The 21447-nt window shown below is 40.1% G+C and overlaps 1 protein-coding gene and 3 gene segments (V, D, J or C); all 4 read right to left on the reverse strand.

Annotated features, from left to right (window-relative positions):
- LOC141781461 (Ig heavy chain V region XIG14-like) overlaps positions 1-20800 on the reverse strand; it is a 65354-nt gene extending 44554 nt beyond the window's left edge. Inside the window, 1 exon segment of the V gene segment in view lies at positions 20605-20800. Within this exon segment, the coding sequence occupies positions 20605-20653 (49 nt within the window).
- On the reverse strand, positions 8677-12373 carry LOC141781462 (uncharacterized). The gene is made up of 6 exons (XM_074657221.1): positions 12043-12373; positions 11647-11951; positions 10528-10619; positions 10418-10426; positions 10185-10332; positions 8677-9228 (listed from the first exon to the last, which is right to left on the reverse strand). The coding sequence occupies exons 1-6, from the start codon at positions 12092-12094 to the stop codon at positions 8716-8718; spliced, it is 1119 nt and encodes a 372-aa protein (XP_074513322.1). The 5' UTR covers positions 12095-12373; the 3' UTR covers positions 8677-8715.
- Positions 13502-13978, reverse strand: LOC141781463 (immunoglobulin heavy variable 3-30-3-like). The segment is given in 2 exon segments: positions 13502-13815; positions 13927-13978. Coding segments are annotated over 2 exon segments (366 nt in total).
- LOC141781464 (immunoglobulin heavy variable 3-23-like) lies at positions 18730-20591 on the reverse strand. The segment is given in 2 exon segments: positions 18730-18835; positions 20305-20591. Coding segments are annotated over 2 exon segments (321 nt in total).
- Positions 20801-21447: the final 647 nt, after the last annotated feature.

The following is a 21447-nucleotide window of genomic DNA, read 5'->3' on the forward strand; positions in this document are numbered from 1 at the left end:
GTCAAATGTGTTTGTTAACATGTTGATCTGAGCCCAGAAGTCATTCTTTACTTTAGTGATTCCAGGTGAGCGCTCACCTTTAATTGTTCTTTGGCACCAAAAACAATTTATGATTCTTTGTTTTAAAGCTGCAGTAGGCAACAAAACTTTTAGCATCATTGGACAAGAAATCCCATAATAACCTTTCAGCATGTTGTAATTCAAGGAGAGATAACTAGACTTCTGCTCCTCCTCATGGCTCTGTTTTCAGGCTTTAAGGAATCTAGAACATGACGGGAGACTTTGACCAATCACAGGTCATTTCAGAGAGAGAGAGCGTTCCTATTGGCTGTGCTCCGGCTGGTGGGCGGGGCTTGGTATTTCCTTCAACTTGATCTCAACATGGCTGCGGGGTCACAAACTTTCTCATTTTACAGCTAAACGGTACACTACAAGATGATTCTGAGGACATGTGAGGAGCGAAATAGTCATTACAGTAACAGAATATTGATTCATTATAACCCCGCAACAACGTAGTCGGGGGTTTATAGCGCTCTGCATGTCCGTCCTTTCTGTCTGTATCAGTCTCACTCCCAAATGCTCCTTATGATTGTAATAATTGATGACAAAACACATTAATAACTGCATTAATTGCACACGCAGGACATCCTGAAACACCGTAAAACACAGCGGTGGCAGCAACCTGACGAAAGCGCTGCGTTTTCCATAAACACCACTCCATAAACACTACTATATATGATTCATCAGGACGATGTGGGTCTGAGATCCAGAGGAACTATAGTGTGAACAGAAAGAGAACTGAGGCCTCTTTTCTGTTGGTCCCCTTTAAGACGACTGAATTTTGAGACTAGATGTGAAAACACCGTCAGACTCAGTTATTCAGCATCACATTGTTGATAAAAAAAAAAACAGGAAGTCAAACACCACAAAATCACCTGCAGCTCATCTAGTGGCGTTGTTATACTGCTCTTTACTGACATCATATTTTAGGTCTCCTACTGCCCCCTGTTGGTCTTTGTAAGAATACATTCTTTAAGGTTTTTGTACAGCTTCTCTGTTAACTTTAACCAGTACGTTTTGTTAATGATCTTCATGCATGTGCTTATTAAGACATGTGGACCCAGTTCCACCACACTAATACAGAGAATTTAATCAACAGTATTACAAAATAAAGTGATGCTGAGATAACAGAGTGTTCCCAGTGGTGGTGGTAAATAGAGGAAGTAGTTTTTGTATGACTCTCCTATTATCGTCTCTCACTGTGTGTCTCTGGCACAGTAATACACTGCTGTGTCCTCGGTTTTCAGACTGTTCATCTGTAGATAGACTTTACTGCTGGAGTCATCTCTGGAGATGGTGAATCTCCCCTGGACTGACTGGGAGTAGTAGATGTTGGTACTATAAACATAAGCGATCCACTCCAGTCCTTGTCCAGGAGCCTGTCTGATCCAGTTCATACCGTAGCCAGAAATGGTAAGTCCAGAGGCTGTACAGGTCAGTCTGAGGGATTCTCCAGGTCTTTTAATCGCTGGTTCAGATTCTGTCAGAGTCTGACCATCAACACCTGTCAAGATATAAAACATACATCATGAGAAATATGTCAGTTACATAAATCAGAACTATGTCAACTCAACATCAGTGTAAATGTTGACCTGTCCAGCAGCAGATGGTTAAAAGCAGCAGTCCTGTCCTATAGTCCATCATGTTAAACTGTGTGTCCACTGTCCTCTGTCCTCCTCTCTGCAGTCAGATAAGTAGAGGTGGAAGACATCTGAGTTTTGCATTGACTCCTCCTCTCAGGGTTGATTGAATGCATTCGGCTTTTCAGTTTGAAACTGGAGAACCAAAGTTCATGAGTCATTCCTCGAGGTCAGTCGATTAAAAGTTTGTCTCACATGTTTTCAGTGAGGCACTATTGAAATCGTTATGATTATTATTCTCCGAAATGGATAGCATTTTGATGGGTTAAACATGCTCAGAAACGAACAACACTTTGAATCAGAAGTGGTGAAAATGTATATATTTTATGGGTTTTGCTTATGGGTGTGGCAAAATGGCTCAAAAGCGTTAACCAATTACATTAAATAATCTGCTCCAAATATCTCATGCGTGATAAAAGTCCCTGTCTGACGACATCCACATAGTCACAGCACCACCTACTGGTAAGAGGAAGTCACAGGTTGTGTACTTTTACAACATACTCCTCACAGACTAATCAGATCCCTCTCAGAATTTATCAGAAAAGCCTTAAGACCTGGATGATGCTTCCTTTGCGAAGATTGTGAGTTTTCGTCAAATTGCGACGCCGTGGCGGCATGGCGAATTTTGATGACTTGCGTCATGTTTGATGGGAGTTCAGGCCTGAAGACATCTACATGGCAATTTTCAATCATACTCATAGCGCCACCTAGTGGCAACAGGAAGTTACAGTCGCTATATTTTGGCGTACTACTCTTAGCAGGTTAACCAGATCCACCTCAAATTTGGTCACGAATATGGTAAGACCTTCATGATGCCAGACAGCGAGGCTTTTGAGTTTTCGTGAAAAGCCGTTGCCATGGTGATGCATTGTTCGCCATGAAACAGGAAGTTGTTTTTTAGGTGCTAGGGTGGCTTAAAAACAAACGAAACTTGGCACACTCATTAAAAGTGCTAAAATGTGTTAACGGATTGTGTTCGTATGCTTGGGTGTGGCAAGGGGGCATTTGGTCAGTACAATCATCAGACCTCTGTGATGGAAAGTTGGTCAAATCTTGAGTTTTTATGAAACGGCGTTGATGTGGCGTGGCGGAGAATTTACACGATTCGCCATTGAACAACGAACTATTGTAACTCAACTGTACTTGGTCCAATCTGCCCCAAACTGGACCTACTCCATAGCAGTCAAGGCCTGAGGACATCTACATGGCAATATTGACTCATAGTCATAGCGCCACCTACTGGCAACAGGAAGTCAGCGTTATGTGACAAACATCATCCAATCTGCATGAAACTGACATTGTGTGGTCTACACTTGATAATGAGCAACATAATTCACGTTTAGCTCAATAATCTACAGCATCCCTCTGATATCCACGAGCATTTTTTTTAAATTGGTTTATTGCCATCTCATCATGTTCATCACCATCTAACCAATGAACATTTCACCTTTTCTGATTATGTTGTGATCCAGTTCACTCTGTCATCCAATGTTTTTCAGCTTATTTTCAAACTGATTTCATGATTTTTGGTTTGTACTTCTAAGTGTGACATTTAATATTAGATAATGCTTTGATATTTGAAATAACTGTGAGTGATGTAACATCATAAAGAGAATAAATATGTACTCATGAGTTTAAAATGTAATGAGGATATCAAATCAAATCAAATCAATTTATTTTTGTATAGCGTCAAATCACAACAGAAGTTATCTCAAGACGCTTTATATATAGAGCAGGTCTATGAACGTACACCATAGTTTAGAGACCCAACAGGATCCACCAAGCGCACTGTGGCCAGGAAAAACTCCCCGATTACTGGGAAGAAACCTGGAGCAGAACCGGGCGCAGGGCGGGCGGCCATCTGCCGAGACCGGCTGGGGGGATAGATAGATAGAGAGAGAGTGAGAGAGAGAGAGAGAGAGAGAGATAGATAGAGAGAGAGAGAGAGATAGAGAAGCAGCCACAATAGCAGTCTTGCAGCTGTAATAACTAATACAAGTAGGACTGATAACACAAAACCAATAGTGGTGGATGGAAAGAGTGATAATACAACTATCGGAAAGCCAGCACTGTCCAGCATCTGTCCTCAGTACGTCCATGTGTATTGGTGTGGGACGTCCCTGCGATCGATTCCCGTGCGTTGGTTCCTGCAGCATCAGCATGCTTGCTGGGAGCTCTTGATGTCTTTGGCAGTGATTGAGAAGTGTTATTCTCCAGGCTGCCACATTGTCATTAGGTGTTGGAAATCCCTCGTTAGCATTGGTAGTCCCTCGTACAGACGTAGTTAATTAAGGATGGTAGCAGTTGGTGTCAAGCAGGCACCGACGCGGCAGCAGATGCAGCCACAATACCGGAGACCACCAAGATCCAGGTGAAACCCTGCTCCAAGTGTACCCATGCTCCAGGTATAACCTCGCTCCCGGTGTGATCCCGCTCCAGGTATCACCTCGCTCCAGGTGTGACCCCGCTCCACGGTTAGCTGCGAGACAAGGAGGCACAAGGACTCCCGGGAAGGAATGAAGTTAGTAACAACATGGACATGGGACATGAGTATATACAGAAGGAGAGGGGAGCTCAGTGTGTCATAGGAAGTTCCTTATGACAGTGTGTCATAGGAAGTCCCCCGGCAGTCTATGCCTATAGCAGCTTAAGTATAAGCGTTATCAAAGAGGAAAGTCTTTAGCCTACTCTTAAATGTAGAGACGGTGTCTGCCTCCCGGACTGAAACTGGGAGCTGGTTCCAGAGAAGAGGAGCTTAATAGCTGAAGGCTCTTGCTCCCATTCTACTTTTGGAGACTCTAGGAACCTCAAGTAACCCTGCATTCTGTGAGCGCAGTGCTCTAGTGGGGTAGTAGGGTACTATGAGCTCTTTAAGATATGATGGGGCCTGACCGTTTAGCGCTTTGTAGGTGAGGAGGACGATTTTAAAATCTATTCTGGATTTTACAGGCAGCCAGTGCAGAGAAGCTAATACAGGCGTAATATGATCTCTTTTTCTAGTTCTTGTCAGTACACGTGCTGCAGCATTCTGGATCAACTGGAGAGTCTTAAGAGACTTATTGGAGCAGCCTGATAATAAGGAATTGCAGTAATCGAGTCTAGAGGTAACAAATGCATGGACTAATTTTTCTGCATCATTTTGACACAGGATGTGTCTGATCTTTGCAATGTTACGTAGATGAAAGAAGGCAGTCCGTGAGGTTTGTTTTATGTGAGAGTTAAAGGACATATCCTGATCGAAGACAACTCCCAGATTCCTTACGGTGGTGCTGGAGGCCAGGGCAATGCCATCTAAAGTAACTATATCATTAGATAATTTGTTTCGGAGGTGCTCAGGGCCAAGTACAATAACTTCAGTTTTGTCTGAGTTTAACATCAGGAAATTGCAGGTCATCCAGATTTTTATGTCCTTAAGGCATGCTTGAAGTTTAGTTAACTGGTTTGTTTCGTCTGGCTTGATCGATAGATATAATTGGGTATCATCTGCATAACAATGAAAGTTTATGGAGTGTTTTCTAATAACATTGCCTAAGGGAAGCATATATAAGGTAAATAGAATTGGTCCAAGTACAGAACCCTGTGGAACTCCGTGACTAACTTTGGCGTGCATGGAGGACTCATCGTTGACATGTACAAACTGAGATCGATCTGATAAATAGGACTTAAACCAACTTAGTGCAGTTCCTTTAATGCCAATTAAATGTTCCAGTCTTTGTAATAGGATGTCATGGTCAATGGTGTCGAAAGCAGCACTGAGATCTAGCAAGACAAGTACAGAGACAAGTCCTTTGTCCGATGCCATTAGAAGGTCATTTGTAATTTTCACTAGTGCTGTCTCTGTGCTATGGTGCACTCTAAATCCTGACTGATAATCTTCGAATAAATGATTGTTCTGTAGAAAGTCACACAGCTGACTGGCAACTACTTTCTCGAGTATTTTGGAGGTAAAGGGAAGGTTAGATATAGGTCTATAGTTGGCTAGGACCTCTGGATCAAGAGTGGGCTTTTTAAGAAGAGGTTTAATTACAGCTACTTTAAAGGACTGTGGTACATAGCCTGTTAGTAAAGACACATTGATCATATCCAGTAAAGAGGTGCTAACTAGAGGTAAAACTTCTTTAAGCAGTTTAGTTGGGATGGGGTCTAGGAGACAGGTAGATGATTTAGATGAGGAGATCAGTGAGGTTAATTTGTGGAGATCGATAGGAGAAAAGCAGTCTAAATATATATCAGGTTGTACAGCTGTTTCTAAGGTTCCTAAGTTTGAGGATAAATTGGTACCAGTTGACGGTAGGAGGTGATTAATTTTGTCTCTAATAGTTATGATTTTATCATTAAAGAAACTCATGAAGTCACTACTACTGAGGGTTGTAGGAATACATGGCTCAATAGAGCTGTGACTTTCTGTCAGCCTGGCTACAGTGCTGAATAGAAACCTAGGGTTGTTCTTATTTTTCTCTATTAATGATGAGTAATGGGCTGCTCTGGCATCACAGAGAGCCTTCCTATATGTTTTAAGACTATCTTGCCAGACTAAATGAGATTCTTCCTGTTTGGTGGAACGTCATATCCTTTCCAGTTTCCTCGATGCTTGCTTTAGTTTGCGTGTTTGAGGGTTATACCATGGAGCTGACTTCCTTTGTTTTACTAACTTCTTTTTTAGAGGGGCAACAGAATCAAGTGTGACTCGCAGTGAGTCTGTAGCACTATCTACAAGATGATCAATTTGGGTAGAGCTAAAATTAACATACGAGTCCTCTGTTATATTGAGACATGGTATTGAATTTAATGCTGATGGAATCGCTTCCTTAAATTTAGCTACAACACTATCGGATAGACATCTAGTGTACACACTTTTGTCTGATAGTGTATAGTCTAGTAATAAGAATTCAAAAGTGATTAAATAATGGTCTGATAAAAGAGAGTTCTGTGGAAAAACAATTAAATGTTCAATTTCAACGCCATATGACATAACAAGGTCGAGGGTGTGGTTAAAGCGGTGAGTGGGTTTATATGTCAGCGTGTTTTAGCAGGTGGTGAGAGAACCCAGATGTTATTAAGATCACTGCAGTTTGTTGTCTGTGGAGGTTTTAGTGCAGCTGCTCCACTGTCTTCAGTCACTGTGTGTCTCGAGCACAGAAGTAAACAGCAGAATCTTGTGCTGTCAGGCTCTTGACCTCGAGGTACTGAGTGCTGCTGGGCACATCTTCAGTCATGATGAAACGGCTTTGAAAGGAGCTGGCATAGCTAGCAGAGTTTCTACCTGCATTCATCCTCCCAATCCACTCCAGAGCTTCTCCTGGTCTCTGTCGTATCCAGCTAATATAGTAGCTGGTCATGGAAAATCCAGATATGATACAGGACATCTTCACTGTCTCTCCAGGTCTTTTCACCTCAGAGGGAGACTGGTCCAGTTTGATCTCACTCCAGACTCCTGTAAGGTAAGACATCGTCATCATTCACACTTATATATACATCACAGGTTAGATATTTACGGAAGCAGTAAATCAGAATAGATTTTCTCACCATGAATAGCAACTACAAATATTAAACTCCAGATAATTGTATTTTCCATTTCTGGGATAAACGCTCTAGTTCAGAGCTTTCTGATCTGAGTGTTTCAGAAATATATAAAACTGTTCCAGAGTTCTGCCACCAGTTGCTGATGGTGTGTTTATAAGAGAGGAAGAGTTTGCATAGACCTCCCTCTGCAGGTTTAAAAAGGGAACATGTGACACAGATACATTTCCATAAGTAGAGTATCTCTACAACAACTGTGTGTGTATAAATGTATATATATATATATATATATATATATGATCATTTCCTGAACGGCATGCCATAATACACACATACATATGTATATGTATATATATACATATACATATATGTATATATATATGTATATATATACATATTCATATGTGTGTATTATGGCATGTCGTTCTGGAAATTATTATATATATAATGTTAAATTTGAGAATATGCAATGAAATCTGACGTCATCACGGCGCTGCTGCCGTCTTGTGTTTTAGGTCATTATCAGTACAGATCTTAGTGCTGCTAGACGTGTGTGTCACTATGAGCGAGTCCGCACGAAATCTAGTATCAGCAATCCTACATAATGAAGAGATAATTAACACCCTGGTGAATGTGTGTACCACAGGCCAAAATAATACTGGTTCCTTGGACCTCTTTTGGTAGGTCCTGACCACTGCAGACCGGGAACATCCCACAAGAGCTGCAGTTCTGGAGATGCTCTGACCCGGTCGTCTAGCCAGCACTATCTGGCCCTTGTTGTCAAAGTGGCTCACATCCTTACACTGGCCCATTTCTTCTGCTTCCAACACAAAGTTCAAAGTTCAAAATGTTCACCTGCTGATATATCCCCCCCCCCCCCCCCCCCTTCCAGGTGCCATGGTAACCAGATAATCCATGTTATTCACTTCACCTCTCAGAGGTCATAATGTTACGGCTGATCAGTACACGGGTCAGCACAGGCACGGGTCAGCATAGGCACCCTATGCTGACCCGTGCCTGTGCTGACCCGTGTCCACCGCCAAAAGCGCCTACAATGGGCACGTGAGCATCAGAACTGGACCACGGAGCAATGGAAGAAGGCGGCCCGGTCTGATGAAATATGTTTTCTTTCACATCATGTGGATGGCAACGAGTTGGAGGTGTTGACTCGGCCTCCAAATTCTCCAGATCTCGATCCAATGGAGCATCTGTGGGATGAGCTGGACGAACAAGTCCGATCCACGGAGGCCCCATCTCGCAACTTACAGGACTTAAAGGATCTGCTACTGACGGCTTGGTGCCAGATACCACAGCAGACCTTCAGAGGTCTAGTGGAGTCCATGCCTCCACGGGTCAGGGCTGTTTTGGCAGCAAAAGGGGGACCTGCTCAATATTAGTCAGGTGGTCATAATGTTATGGCTGATCGGTGTATATCTATAGTGACTGGTGCAGTGACATCTGCGGTGGTTTGTGTACGGCTCTGTGGCTTCCTGTATCACTGTGGCCGTCGAGCACAATAATAAACAGCAGAGTCTTCAGTCGTCAGGCTGCTCATCTGCAGATACACCTGGTCCACGTTGTTGTCTCTGGAGATGGTGAAGCGATTCTGGACTGACGTGGAATAAGCTTTAGTGCTTCCACTCGAACCAGAAATATAGGCAACCCACTCCAGTCCTTTTCCTTCAGCTTGTCTGATCCAGGCGATACGAGCAGCACTATCTGATATTCCTGCATAAGTACATGTCAGTTTGTGTGAATCTCCTGGGCGCTTTACCGCTGGTTCAGACTCAGTCAGAGTCTGACTGGAAACACCTGGAGAGAAAAGCACTTTGATCAGAACAGAGCCAAGCAACACACATTGATTATAATAATAACGACATATTTTTCCAACTAAATTAGCATCGAGAGAATAATAGTGTAAATGTTGACCTGTCCAGCAGCAGATGGTTAAAAGCAGCAGTCCTGTCCTATAGTCCATCATGTTAAACTGTGTGTCCACTGTCCTCTGTCCTCCTCTCTGCAGTCAGATAAGTAGAGGTGGAAGACATCTGAGTTTTGCATTGACTCCTCCTCACTAGAAGGAATGAAGCTGATTTGTCTGGTAACTTTACTTTATTTGTTCCTCAGTTTTGGACCTCAGAGGACAGATTAAACAGTGTCGTCTTTTCAGTCTCTCCTCAAAACTTTATTTTCATCTCCTTACTGACCGTATTTAAAGAATCATTTCACTACGTCTCTTACAACTTTGTGTTTCTATTTTTTTTAACTTTATATCATTATTATTATTATTATTATTATTATTATTATTATTATTATTATTATTATTATTATTATTATTATTATTAATAATAATATTATTCCCTGTAAGCAGCAACGGATGAGAGCACATGGAGTGATCATATGCTCCAAACAAGTCAACTCTTTTCTGTCTCTCCTTTCTGATGTAAAATCTGTAAACTAGTCAGAACCATAAAAGTCCGACTGACTGATCATCTCAGGTGTGATTGATGTCATTTAGGTTAAAGGTTAGAAGTCCATCAGAGTCCTGGTGTCTTTGAGGAAAACATTATTTAAAGGTTTCTTTGAGATAATCAACTTTTAAAAACGGATCTAGTTTAGGGTGGACTGAAGTTACCAGTTAACTTTCTAAATATATAAATGCTCCTTTTTTATCGCTGCAAAATGTGTTGATTACAGAATTTTGGGGATTTTATGTATTTATGTGTTATGTTTTTTTAAATGATCTTGATGCATGTGCTTATTAAGACATGTGGACCCAGTTCACCACACTAATACAGAGAATTTAATCAACAGTATTACAAAAATAAAGTGATGCTGAGATAACAGTGTTCCCAGTGGTGGTGGTAAATAGAGGAAGTAGTTTTTGTATAACTCTCCTATTATCGTCTCTCACTGTGCGGGTCTTCGGGCACAGTAATACACTGCAGAGTCTTCAGGCTGCACGTTCTGTCCGTTTAGAGTCACTGTGTTGCTGGAAGAGTCTATATTGACACTGAACTTGTTCTTTAGTGAATCTTTGACGTCTGCGTCCTCACTAATCCACTCCAGTCCTTTCCCTGCAGGCTGTCTGATCCAAGCTGTCCAGTAGCTGCTAAGAGAATAAGAGACCTGACAGGTGATGGTCAGACGTTGACCTGGCTGCACAGTCACAGAGGCTGGCTGAGTCAACGTTTCACCCTTCACACCTGTGGAGGAGAACATGTTGAACAGTGAATCAGTGTAATAACGGTGAACAGTCGGTGTGCTGTGATCATACTGTCAGTGTCTCTGCCTCAGTGAGACTCACAGGATCCAGCAGCCAGCAGCAGCAGCAGCAGCAGAGCTACAGACAACATGGTTGGTGTTGAAGTGATGGGAGCTTCTCTTCTTCTGCTGCAGCTGACAGCATGATATCAAGTCTTTATAGCAGACTGGGAGGAAGTTCACTTTGCATAGAGAATGACACCAACCGGCTATAAAAGAAGGGTGGACTGTCCTGGCACAAGCAGTCAAACATTTGGAATTATTTATTTTGACACATATGAAAGAAGATGTATTTATTTATTTATTTTTTGTATATTATTTTTATTGACAATTTTTGATGACAACATATAAACGAAATAGAATCAAAACCCATAACCCGACCTAAAAATCCACACACCTGCAGACATTTACACCTGAGGAGGAGTGGTACAAATAATATGATATCATAATATATAAAAGAGAATATTATCTAAACCGTGTGTCAAGGACAACAATAGTGGATGTGTAGTGTTTACCATGCTGGATTTAACATGTGAGGGTGCAGGTCGTATCCACGACGACCCTCCAACGTTTATACTCTCTGAGGTTTGTTTTGGTTTACGGATACGGAACGGATATGACGTCAAGTTACTCAGACTACCACAATAAAAGAGGTAACTTCCTTCTACCTCCACATCGACTCAAATGATCAGCTGACTAAAGTTTATACAAATGAACCAATAACTCAGCTTTTAACTTTTATTTCTTAAATATACTGTATTATGTGTTTACTATGTATATAATTTCAAACAATTATCAGATTCATGATTCACTTCACTCTCCACATCTGTTAGACAGTTTAAACACAACAATAATTATTTAATGACTATATTATTACACGTTCTTAAAGATGAAAAAACGTTTTAAATAAAGTATTAACCTCCATACGTGATATAGGTAGGAGTCAAATAAATTCACTTTGTAAACAATAAAGTTAAATGCTGTTATGCTGAATGTGTGAAGTTGAAGACATGTGGACCCAGTTTCACCACACTAAAACAGATAATTTAATCAACAGTATTACAAAAATAAAGTGATGCTGAGATAACAGAGTGTTCCCAGTGGTGGTGGTAAATAGAGGAAGTAGTTTTTGTATGACTCTCCTATTATCGTCTCTCACTGTGTCTCCTCTGGCACAGTAATACACTGCTGTGTCCTCGGTCTTCAGACTGTTCATCTGCAGATAGACTTTACTGCTGGAGTCATCTGTGGAGATGGTGAATCTCCCCTGGACTGACTGGGAGTAGTAGATGTTTCTACTGTTATAAATAGCAGCGATCCACTCCAGTCCTTTTCCAGGAGCCTGTCTGATCCAGTTCATATAGTAGCTGCTGAGTGTGAATCCAGAGGCTGTACAGGTCAGTCTGTGGGATTCTCCAGGTCTTTTAATCGCTGGTTCAGATTCTGTCAGAGTCTGACCATCAACACCTGTCAAGATATAAAAAAAACATCGTCAAGTGAAATAAGCTGTTGACACAAATAAAAACTCTGTCAGATTAATTTCAGTGTAAATGTTGACCTGTCCAGCAGCAGATGGTTAAAAGCAGCAGTCCTGTCCTATAGTCCATCATGTTAAACTGTGTGTCCACTGTCCTCTGTCCTCCTCTCTGCAGTCAGATAAGTAGAGGTGGAAGACATCTGAGTTTTGCATTGACTCCTCCTCTCAGTGTAGAACTGGATCTGAATGGATCTCAGTTCCTGTTTGGTGAAACTGGAGAATGAATGTTTAATGTACAGGAGTCATTCCTCCCAGTAGAATTTGTGCAATAGGTCGACAAACACATTATATATCATTTTGGTTGTCTTTCATTATTCAGCTCAGTCTGCATCGTGTGAAGACTTTGACAATAGTTTAGCAGTTTAACAATATAAAGTGAGTATTGTTAATTCAATTTTAATTAAAAAACAAAAAAAACAACCACCAAATATCACCTTAATGAATGTGGTTCATTATGTTCTACTGTTGATTTAGTGTTCATCAGTCATGTTTTTCAGTCAATACAAAGGAAGTCTGTTATTTCTGTTTTGTTTCCTGTTAGATGAAGAGCTTTTCAATCATTAGTGGTCTGAGGGCTCCTCCTCTGGTGGCTTCATGTTACAAGTGTTCAGGCACTGAGGGGTTTTTGTTCAAGTCAAACTTCATTATATCATAAATATGGATTTCTTTAATCTAATTTGCCCCAAAACAACATGGATGGTTCCCTAATATGGTCTTTGCAAAAAAATATATAATGACTACTTTGATTGAATTTTGGGTGTTTTATTCAAATTGATATCATCTGTGGTGACAGGTTTCATTATTTGTTGCCGTGGTTTCAAACCAATATTCTGACTAAACTTTGACACATACCAGCCTGTGATAATCCATCAACATTATGTTCCTCTGATAATAGTCAAAATAATTCATAATTTCTGATTTCTTTACTAAAACATTTGGTATAATTTTACGGAAATTAGGTTTATTAACATTAATTTCATGCAGCAATTGTCAATATCGTAGAAAACATATTTTTTATATCACAATGAAGAAGACTAAACAAAACAGTAGATAAGTCGAACAGTTGAACATCTATTTATTGTCTCGATCCACAGTCCCTGCAGAACTCTGTGCATATTGATAGTTTAACTTCACTCCAAACTCCTGCAAACTAAAAGAAGTAAAGACTTCAATCTCAGGTTAGACAATTAGAAAAAACTAAAAACATTTAACTACACAAATGCTGTTTATTGTTCAGCTGCTGTGTTTAATGCAGCTCTGTTATGGAATAAGCAAGAATATGACTATTTAGTGATATGATTTCTACATTCACATCTCTGTTTAGAAATGTGTTTCTAATCAAACATTACTGGTTCTCACAAAGTGTTCAGTGTAACTGTATCCTATCAGTTTCTGGGACTACTTCAAGTGAAGACGTTCATCATGATTGTGGTCAGAATGAGTCCTGTAGGATTTTGTACAGCTGCTCAACCAACTCCAGTCACTGTGGCTCTCGAGCACAATAATAAACAGCAGAGTCTTCAGTCCTCAGACTGTTCATCTGCAGATACAGCTGCTGTCTGTTGTTGTCTCTGGAGATGGTGAACCTGCCCTGAACTGACTGAGAGTAGTAGATGCGATCACTGTCATATTCGATAGCAGCGATCCACTCCAGTCCTTTTCCAGGAGCCTGTCTGATCCAGTGCATCCAAGAGCTACTAATGTCAACCCCAGAGGCTGTACAGGTCAGTCTGTGGGATTCTCCAGGTCTTTTACTCACTGGTTCAGATTCTGTCAGAGTCTGACCATCAACACCTGTCAAGATATAAAAATACATCCCATGCGTTAAGTTGATACACAAATCAGATCTATATCAGTTACACAAATGGAAACTATGTCAAATAAAAGTCCAGTGTAAATGTTGACCTGTCCAGCAGCAGATGGTTAAAAGCAGCAGTCCTGTCCTATAGTCCATCATGTTAAACTGTGTGTCCACTGTCCTCTGTCCTCCTCTCTGCAGTCAGATAAGTAGAGGTGGAAGACATCTGAGTTTTGCATTGACTCCTCCTCACTAGAAGGAGTGAAGCTGATTTATCTGGTAACTTTACTTTATTTGTCCCTCAGTTTTGGACCTCAGAGGACAGATTAAACAGTGTCGTCTTTTCAGTCTCTCTTCAAAACTTTATTTTCATCTCCTTACTGACCGTATTTAAAGAATTATCTCACTACGTCTCTTACAACTTTGTTTTTCATTTTGTTTTACTTTATATTATTATTATTATTATTATTATTATTATTATTATGATTCCCTGTAAGCAGCAGAAGATGAGAGCTCATGGAGTGATCATATGCTCCAAATAAGTCAACTCTTTTATGTCTCTCCTTTCTGATGTAAAATCTGTAAACTAGTCAGAACCATAAAAGTCCGACTGACTGATCATCTCAGGTGTGATTGATGTCATTTAGGTTAAAGGTTAGAAGTCCATCAGAGTCCTGGGCTGCATCCCAAAGCTCTTAATTGCATCCCTGTTTCCCTCACTTGCGTCTTTTCCTTGCGTCTTAGTCCCTCCCACCAGGGAAGCATGGAGAGACGCAAGGAAACCATGCGAGGAGAGAGGAAACAAGGAAATACGATTTAAGAGACATGAGACGGTCGTTTCCTCTGAAGCGTCACGTGAAGCGACGTCCGTTTCTGATGACGGCGGCACAGCTGGATTGGCTGACAGCGTTAACTGTTCTGTGTTCACTCACAAACGATAGCTCCCTGCCAACTGTGAACTCTGTTTGACACATTTGCTTGTGTTTACATTTCTGTCATTAATTGCAGACCAAAATAAGTGTATAAATGAAGTTAATTTGCAAAAACAGATAAAAGGCATTATGTAAAATAACAATAGCCACAAATGCTTATTTATGGAAGTGAACTGAGCTCATAAGAAATACAATATTTCACCTTGTATTTTCTTTTTAAATTGTCCCATTTTTTGGAGACCTGTGTTGAGGTGAGGCGTCCCTCCAGGCCCATCATTTTTATGACTTCCCTGTGGAGTATAAAACATGTCAACTTATTGCATCCCTGATCCCAGACACAAGATAGTTCTGTTCAATATTAATAAAAGGGCATCTCTCATTAATGTGACAATGTCAGACCATATTCTGTGATATCTGTGAGTCTCACATGCAAAGTGAGGGGAAGAGCTTAAGTGTGATTATTTATCGCTGTAAAATGTGTTGATTTCAGAATTTTGGGGATTTTATGTATTTTTTCATGAAAATAAAATTGGTGTAAAATCTGCAAATCACATGGAAGCTTTCTGTTTTAAAATGTTAACAGAAGGTATGTTTTTTAATGATCTTCATGCATGTACTTATTAAGACAGGTAGATCCAGTTTCACCACACTAATACAGAGAATTTAATCAACAGTATTACAAAATAAAGTGATGCTGAGATAACAGAGTGTTCCCAGTGGTGGTGGTAAATAGAGGAAGTAGTTTTTGTATGACTCTCCTATTATCGTCTCTCACTGTGTGTCTCTGGCACAGTAATACACAGCAGAGTCTTCAGGCTGCACGTTCTGTCCGTTTAGAGTCACTGTCTTGCTGGAAGAGTCTAAACTGATACTGAACTTGTTCTTCAGTGAATCTTTGTATTGTGCGGTGCATCCAGCACAGCTGTATCCGATCCACTCCAGTCCTTTCCCTGCAGGCTTTCTGATCCAAGCTGTATTGTAGCTGCTGAGAGAATAAGAGACCTGACAGGTGATGGTCAGACGTTGACCTGGCTGCACAGTCACAGAGGCTGGCTGAGTCAACGTTTCACCCTTCACACCTGTTGATAAAACAAGAACATGTTTTTTTTATCACAAAAATATCAAGTTGTACTGTAAAAAAAGAAGTGTTGACAGATCCAGAGAGACTCACATCCAGCTGCCAACAGCAGCAGCAGAGCTCCAGAGAACATGGTTGATGTTGAAGCTGACGTGCTGTGAACTCCTCTGACAGCCTGATGTGATGTTTTATAGCTGAAGCTCACTGAGTTTGCATATATAGAATCAAACATATATGAAGCATCAATGTTGGTCTAACTGGAGCCAATAGAAGAGTCTGTTCACTGTTTTTATATCTGCAGAGTGAAAACATGCCTGGAAATCACCTCTGCTTCACATCTCATATTTTAATGTCATTACTTCACTATTCTTAATGTGAATATTAACATGAATCGTGGATTATGAAAAACATATTCTTTAAAATCAGCGCTGCAATAACAATGATGATGTGATGTTAAATATGATGTGAGCTGTTTCCCCGTCAGCGTCTCCTACATCACATTAACTTCAAACTTATGAGCACAGCTTTTCTTTTGGTAATTACTGCATTGAATTATTCATTTAATTGTTTATTTGCTGCAAACAGAAACACAGAGACGGCAGCCAGGATCATGTAAATAGTATAAAAACTTCAGTGTGATGCTGGTCTGCAGGTTTTTGCATAAAAGATTTTGAATGGTTTCAGATGTTTGCAGATGTTTGAAGAAACTCTGAGCCTCTAGAGGAAAACAGCTGCTCAGGAACTGAAACCAACTCCTTCAAATACATGAAAACTATGGTAGTTCATAGTTCATTTATAAGTCACTTTTTGTACCAGTCAACACATTTTATGGACAAATCACATAAAAAATGTGACAAAAAACTAAAGAAGCATTTTACTGACACATTTATACTTTTACTTTCAAAACTAGAACTACATTTAACTGATAATACTTTTACTGGAGGCTACTGTAACTACATTTAGATGATAATACTTACACACTTTTACTTTAAGTACATTTTACTGGACAATGCATACTTTTACTTTAAATACTATATGTATATATATAAACTGGAAAAAGAAAGTTCGGAAGCTTGTGTGTGTTTGATTATTTCTCTGTTATTACAATGCTAATGGTCATTGTATTTTACATCGTTGGAAAGCCTGTTTATTTACCTTCACAATGATGTCCAACTTTTACGGATCATGCATTTGTGGGATGAGCAGCACAGCTGATTATGTGGGGAGCGCCCAAGAAAAATGTGCCAAAATGCTCCGTCAATGGTAAACAGTGTATTCTCCTGTTGGTATGACTCTTGTTTTGAGTTGTTTGGTGGATTGGATGAATGAACTCTCTATCAGTAACAAGGAACAAACAAGACATATTAGCTATTTTACACATTATTCATTTAATACACCATCAGGAGCCTCAGTAGCGGTGGAAGATCCATACGCAGCCACAACAGCCTGGCACCTCCTCCTCATGCTGGTCACCAACCTGGTCACACGTTGCTGTGGGATGGCGTTCCATTCCTCAACCAGGATTTGTTGCAGGTCAGCCAGCGTGGTTGTGTTGGTCACTCTAACACGTACAGCACGCCCAAGCTGATCCCACAAGTGTTGAATTGGGTTGAAGTGTGGACTCTTGGCAGGCCGTTCCATTCTCTCTACTCCCACATTGTGGAGGTAGTCTGTGATAACCCTGGCTCTGTGGGGCGAGCGTTGTCATCTTGGAGGAGGAAGTTAGGTCCCAGATTGTGGAGAAATGGGATCACCACTGGCTGCAGAATCTCATCCCGATATCTCACTGCATTGAGATGGCCTTCAATGATGACAAGCCTTGTTTTGCCAGTGAGGGAAATGCTCCCCCCCACCACCCTACACCATGACACTGCCCCCACCAAAAGCTCTTACTCCATCGGTGCAACAATCAGCATAGCGTTCTCCGCGTCGTCTCCATACTTTCACACTGCAATCCGACTTTGGAAGACAGAACTTGGACTCATCACTGAACATGACATTCCCCCACATGTTCAGGTTCCATTGTCTGTGTTGTCAACACCAGCGCAAACGGGCCTGACGGTGAAGGGCAGTCATTGCAGGCTTCCTGGTAGCCTTATAAGAATACACTGTTTACCATTGGCAGAGCATTTTGGCACATTTTTCTTGGGCGCTTCCCACATAATCAGCTGTGCTGCTCATCCCACAAATGCATGATCCTTACAAGTTGGACATCATTGTGAAGGTAAATAAACAGGCTTTCCAACCATGTAAAATACAATGACCATTAGCATTGATACAACAGAGAAATAATCCACCAAACACAAGTTTACCAACTTTCTTTTTCCAATATATATATATATATATATATATATATTCTTACTATATTGCTTTGCATCAACATAATCAATTAGTTATTTTTCATCTTCTCTCAGCATCAACATACAAGAACTCAAACATCTGTAAACTAGTCAGAACCATAAAAGTCCAACTGACTGATCATCTCAGGTGTGATTGATGTCATTTAGGTTAAAAGTTAGAAGTCCATCAGAGTCCTGGTGTCTTTGAGGAAAACATTATTTATAGGTTTCTTTGAGATAATAAACTTTTAAAAACGTATCTAGTTAAGGGTGGACTGAAGTTACCGGTTAACTTTCTAAATATATAAATGCTCCTTTTTTATCGCTGTAAAATGTTTTAATTTCAGAACTTTGTGGATTTTATGTATTTACGTTTTATGTTTTTTTAATGATCTTCATGCATGTACTTATTAAGACATGTGGACCCAGTTTCACCACACTAATACAGAGAATTTAATCAACAGTATTACAAAATAAAGTGATGCTGAGATAACAGAGTGTTCCCAGTGGTGGTGGTAAATAGAGGAAGTAGTTTTTGTATGACTCTCCTATCATCGTCTCTCACTGTGTGTCTCTGGCACAGTAATACACTGCTGTGTCCTCGGTCTTCAGACTGTTCATCTGTAGATAGACTTTACTGCTGGAGTCATCTCTGGAGATGGTGAATCTCCCCTGGACTGACTGGGAGTAGTAGATGTTTCTACTGTTATAAATAGCAGCGATCCATTCCAGTCCTTTTCCAGGAGCCTGTCTGATCCAGTTCATCCAGTAGCTGCTGAGTGTGAATCCAGAGGCTGTACAGGTCAGTCTGTGGGATTCTCCAGGTCTTTTAATCACTGGTTCAGATTCTGTCAGAGTCTGACCATCAACACCTGTCAAGATATAAAAATACATCATGAGAAATATGTCAGTTACACAAATAAGAACTATATCAACTCAACATAAGTGTAAATGTTGACCTGTCCAGCAGCAGATGGTTAAAAGCAGCAGTCCTGTCCTATAGTCCATCATGTTAAACTGTGTGTCCACTGTCCTCTGTCCTCCTCTCTGCAGTCAGATAAGTAGAGGTGGAAGACATCTGAGTTTTGCATTGACTCCTCCTCACTAGAAGGAGTGAAGCTGATTTGTCTGCTAACTTTACTTTATTTGTCCCTCAGTTTTGGACCTCAGAGGACAGATTAAACAGTGTCGTCTTTTCAGTCTCTCCTCAAAACTTTATTTTCATCTCCTTACTGACCGTATTTAAAGAATCATCTCACTACATCTCTTACAACTTTGTGTTTCACGTTATTTTACTTTATATCATTATTATTATAATTATCATTATTATTATTATTATTAATATTATTATTGTTATTATTATTATTATTATTATTATTATTATTATTATTATTATTATTATTATTATTCCCTGTAAACAGCAGCAGATGAGAGTTCATGGAGTGATCATATGCTCCAAACAAGTCAACTCTTTTCTGTCTCTCCTTTCTGATGTAAATTCTGTAAACTAGTCAGAACCATAAAAGTCCGACTGACTGATCATCTCAGGTTTGATTGATGTCATTTAGGTTAAAGGCTAGAAGTCCATCAGAGTCCTGGTGTCTTTGAGGAAAACATTATTTATAGGTTTCTTTGAGATAATCAACTTTTAAAAACGTATCTAGTTTAGGGTGGACTGAAGTTACCGGTTAACTTTCTAAATATATAAATGATCCTTTTTTATCGCTGTGAAATGTTTTAATTTCAGAATTTGGGGGATTTTATGTATTTTTCATGAAAACAAAAATATTGGTGTTAAATCTGTAAATCACATGGAAGCTTTCTGTTTAAAATGTTAACAAGACGTATGTTTTTTTAATGATCTTCATGCATGTACTTATTAAGACATGTGGACCCAGTTTCACCACACTAATACAGAGAATTTAATCAACAGTATTACAAAATAAAGTGATGCTGAGATAACAGAGTGTTCCCAGTGGTGGTGGTAAATAGAGGAAGTAGTTTTTGTATGACTCTCCTATTATCGTCTCTCACTGTGTGTTTCTGGCACAGTAATACACAGCAGAGTCTTCAGGCTGCATGTTCTGTCCGTTTAGAGTCACTGTCTTGCTGGAAGAGTCTAAATTGACACTGAACTTGTTCTTCAGTGAATCTTTGTAGTATGTGGTTGAACCAACTCCGCTTCCGATCCACTCCAGTCCTTTCCCTGCAGGCTGTCTGATCCAAGCTGTCCAGTAGCTGCTAACAGAATAAGAGACCTGACAGGTGATGGTCAGACGTTGACCTGGCTGCACAGTCACAGAGGCTGGCTGAGTCAACGTTTCACCCTTCACACCTGTGGAGGAGAACATGTTGAACAGTGAATCAGTGTAATAACGGTGAACAGTCGGTGTGCTGTGATCATACTGTCAGTGTCTCTGCCTCAGTGAGACTCACAGGATCCAGCAGCCAGCAGCAGCAGCAGCAGCAGAGCTACAGACATCATGGTTGGTGTTGAAGTGATGGGAGCTTCTCTTCTTCTGCTGCAGCTGACAGCATGATATCAAGTCTTTATAGCAGACTGTGAGGAAGTTCACTTTGCATAGAGAACGACACCGACCGGCTATAAAAGAAGGGTGGACTGTCCTGGCACAAGCAGTCAAACATTTGGAATTATTTATTTTGACACATATGAAAGAAGATGTATTTATTTATTTATTTTTTGTATATTATTTTTATTGACAATTTTTGATGACAACATATAAAAGAAATAGAATCAAAACCCATAACCCGACCTAAAAATCCACACACCTGCAGACATTTACACCTGAGGAGGAGTGGTACAAATAATATGATATCATAATATATAAAAGAGAATATTATCTAAACCGTGTGTCAAGGACAACAATAGTGGATGTGTAGTGTTTACCACGCTGGATTTAACATGTGAGGGTGCAGGTCGTATCCATGACGACCCTCCTACGTTTTATGATTTCTGAGGTTTGTTTTGGTTGACGGATACGGAACGGATATGACGTCACGTTACTCAGACTACCACAATAAAAGAGGTAACTTCCTTCTACCTCCACATAGACTCAAATGATCAGCTGACTAAAGTTTATCCAAATGAACCAATAACTCAGCTTTTAACTTTTATTTCTTAAATATACTGTATTATGTGTTTACTATGTATATAATTTCAAACAATTATCAGATTCATGATTCACTTCACTCTCCACATCTGTTAGACAGTTTAAACACAACTGTAATTATTTAATGACTGTATTATTATACATTCTT

Source organism: Sebastes fasciatus, chromosome 13, assembly GCF_043250625.1.
Source record: "Sebastes fasciatus isolate fSebFas1 chromosome 13, fSebFas1.pri, whole genome shotgun sequence".
Taxonomy (NCBI): domain Eukaryota; kingdom Metazoa; phylum Chordata; class Actinopteri; order Perciformes; family Sebastidae; genus Sebastes; species Sebastes fasciatus.

Bases quoted from the DNA above. Each gene is read 5' to 3' on its own strand.
- LOC141781462 (XM_074657221.1), bottom strand. From the start codon at position 12,094: ATGATGGACTATAGGACAGGACTGCTGCTTTTAACCATCTGCTGCTGG. The intron at 11,952-12,042 runs GTCAACATTTAC...ATATCTTGACAG, and splicing joins AACCATCTGCTGCTGGACAG to GTGTTGATGGTCAGACTCTG. The intron at 10,620-11,646 runs ACAGTGAGAGAC...TCATGCTGTCAG, and splicing joins ATTACTGTGCCAGAGGAGAC to CTGCAGCAGAAGAAGAGAAG.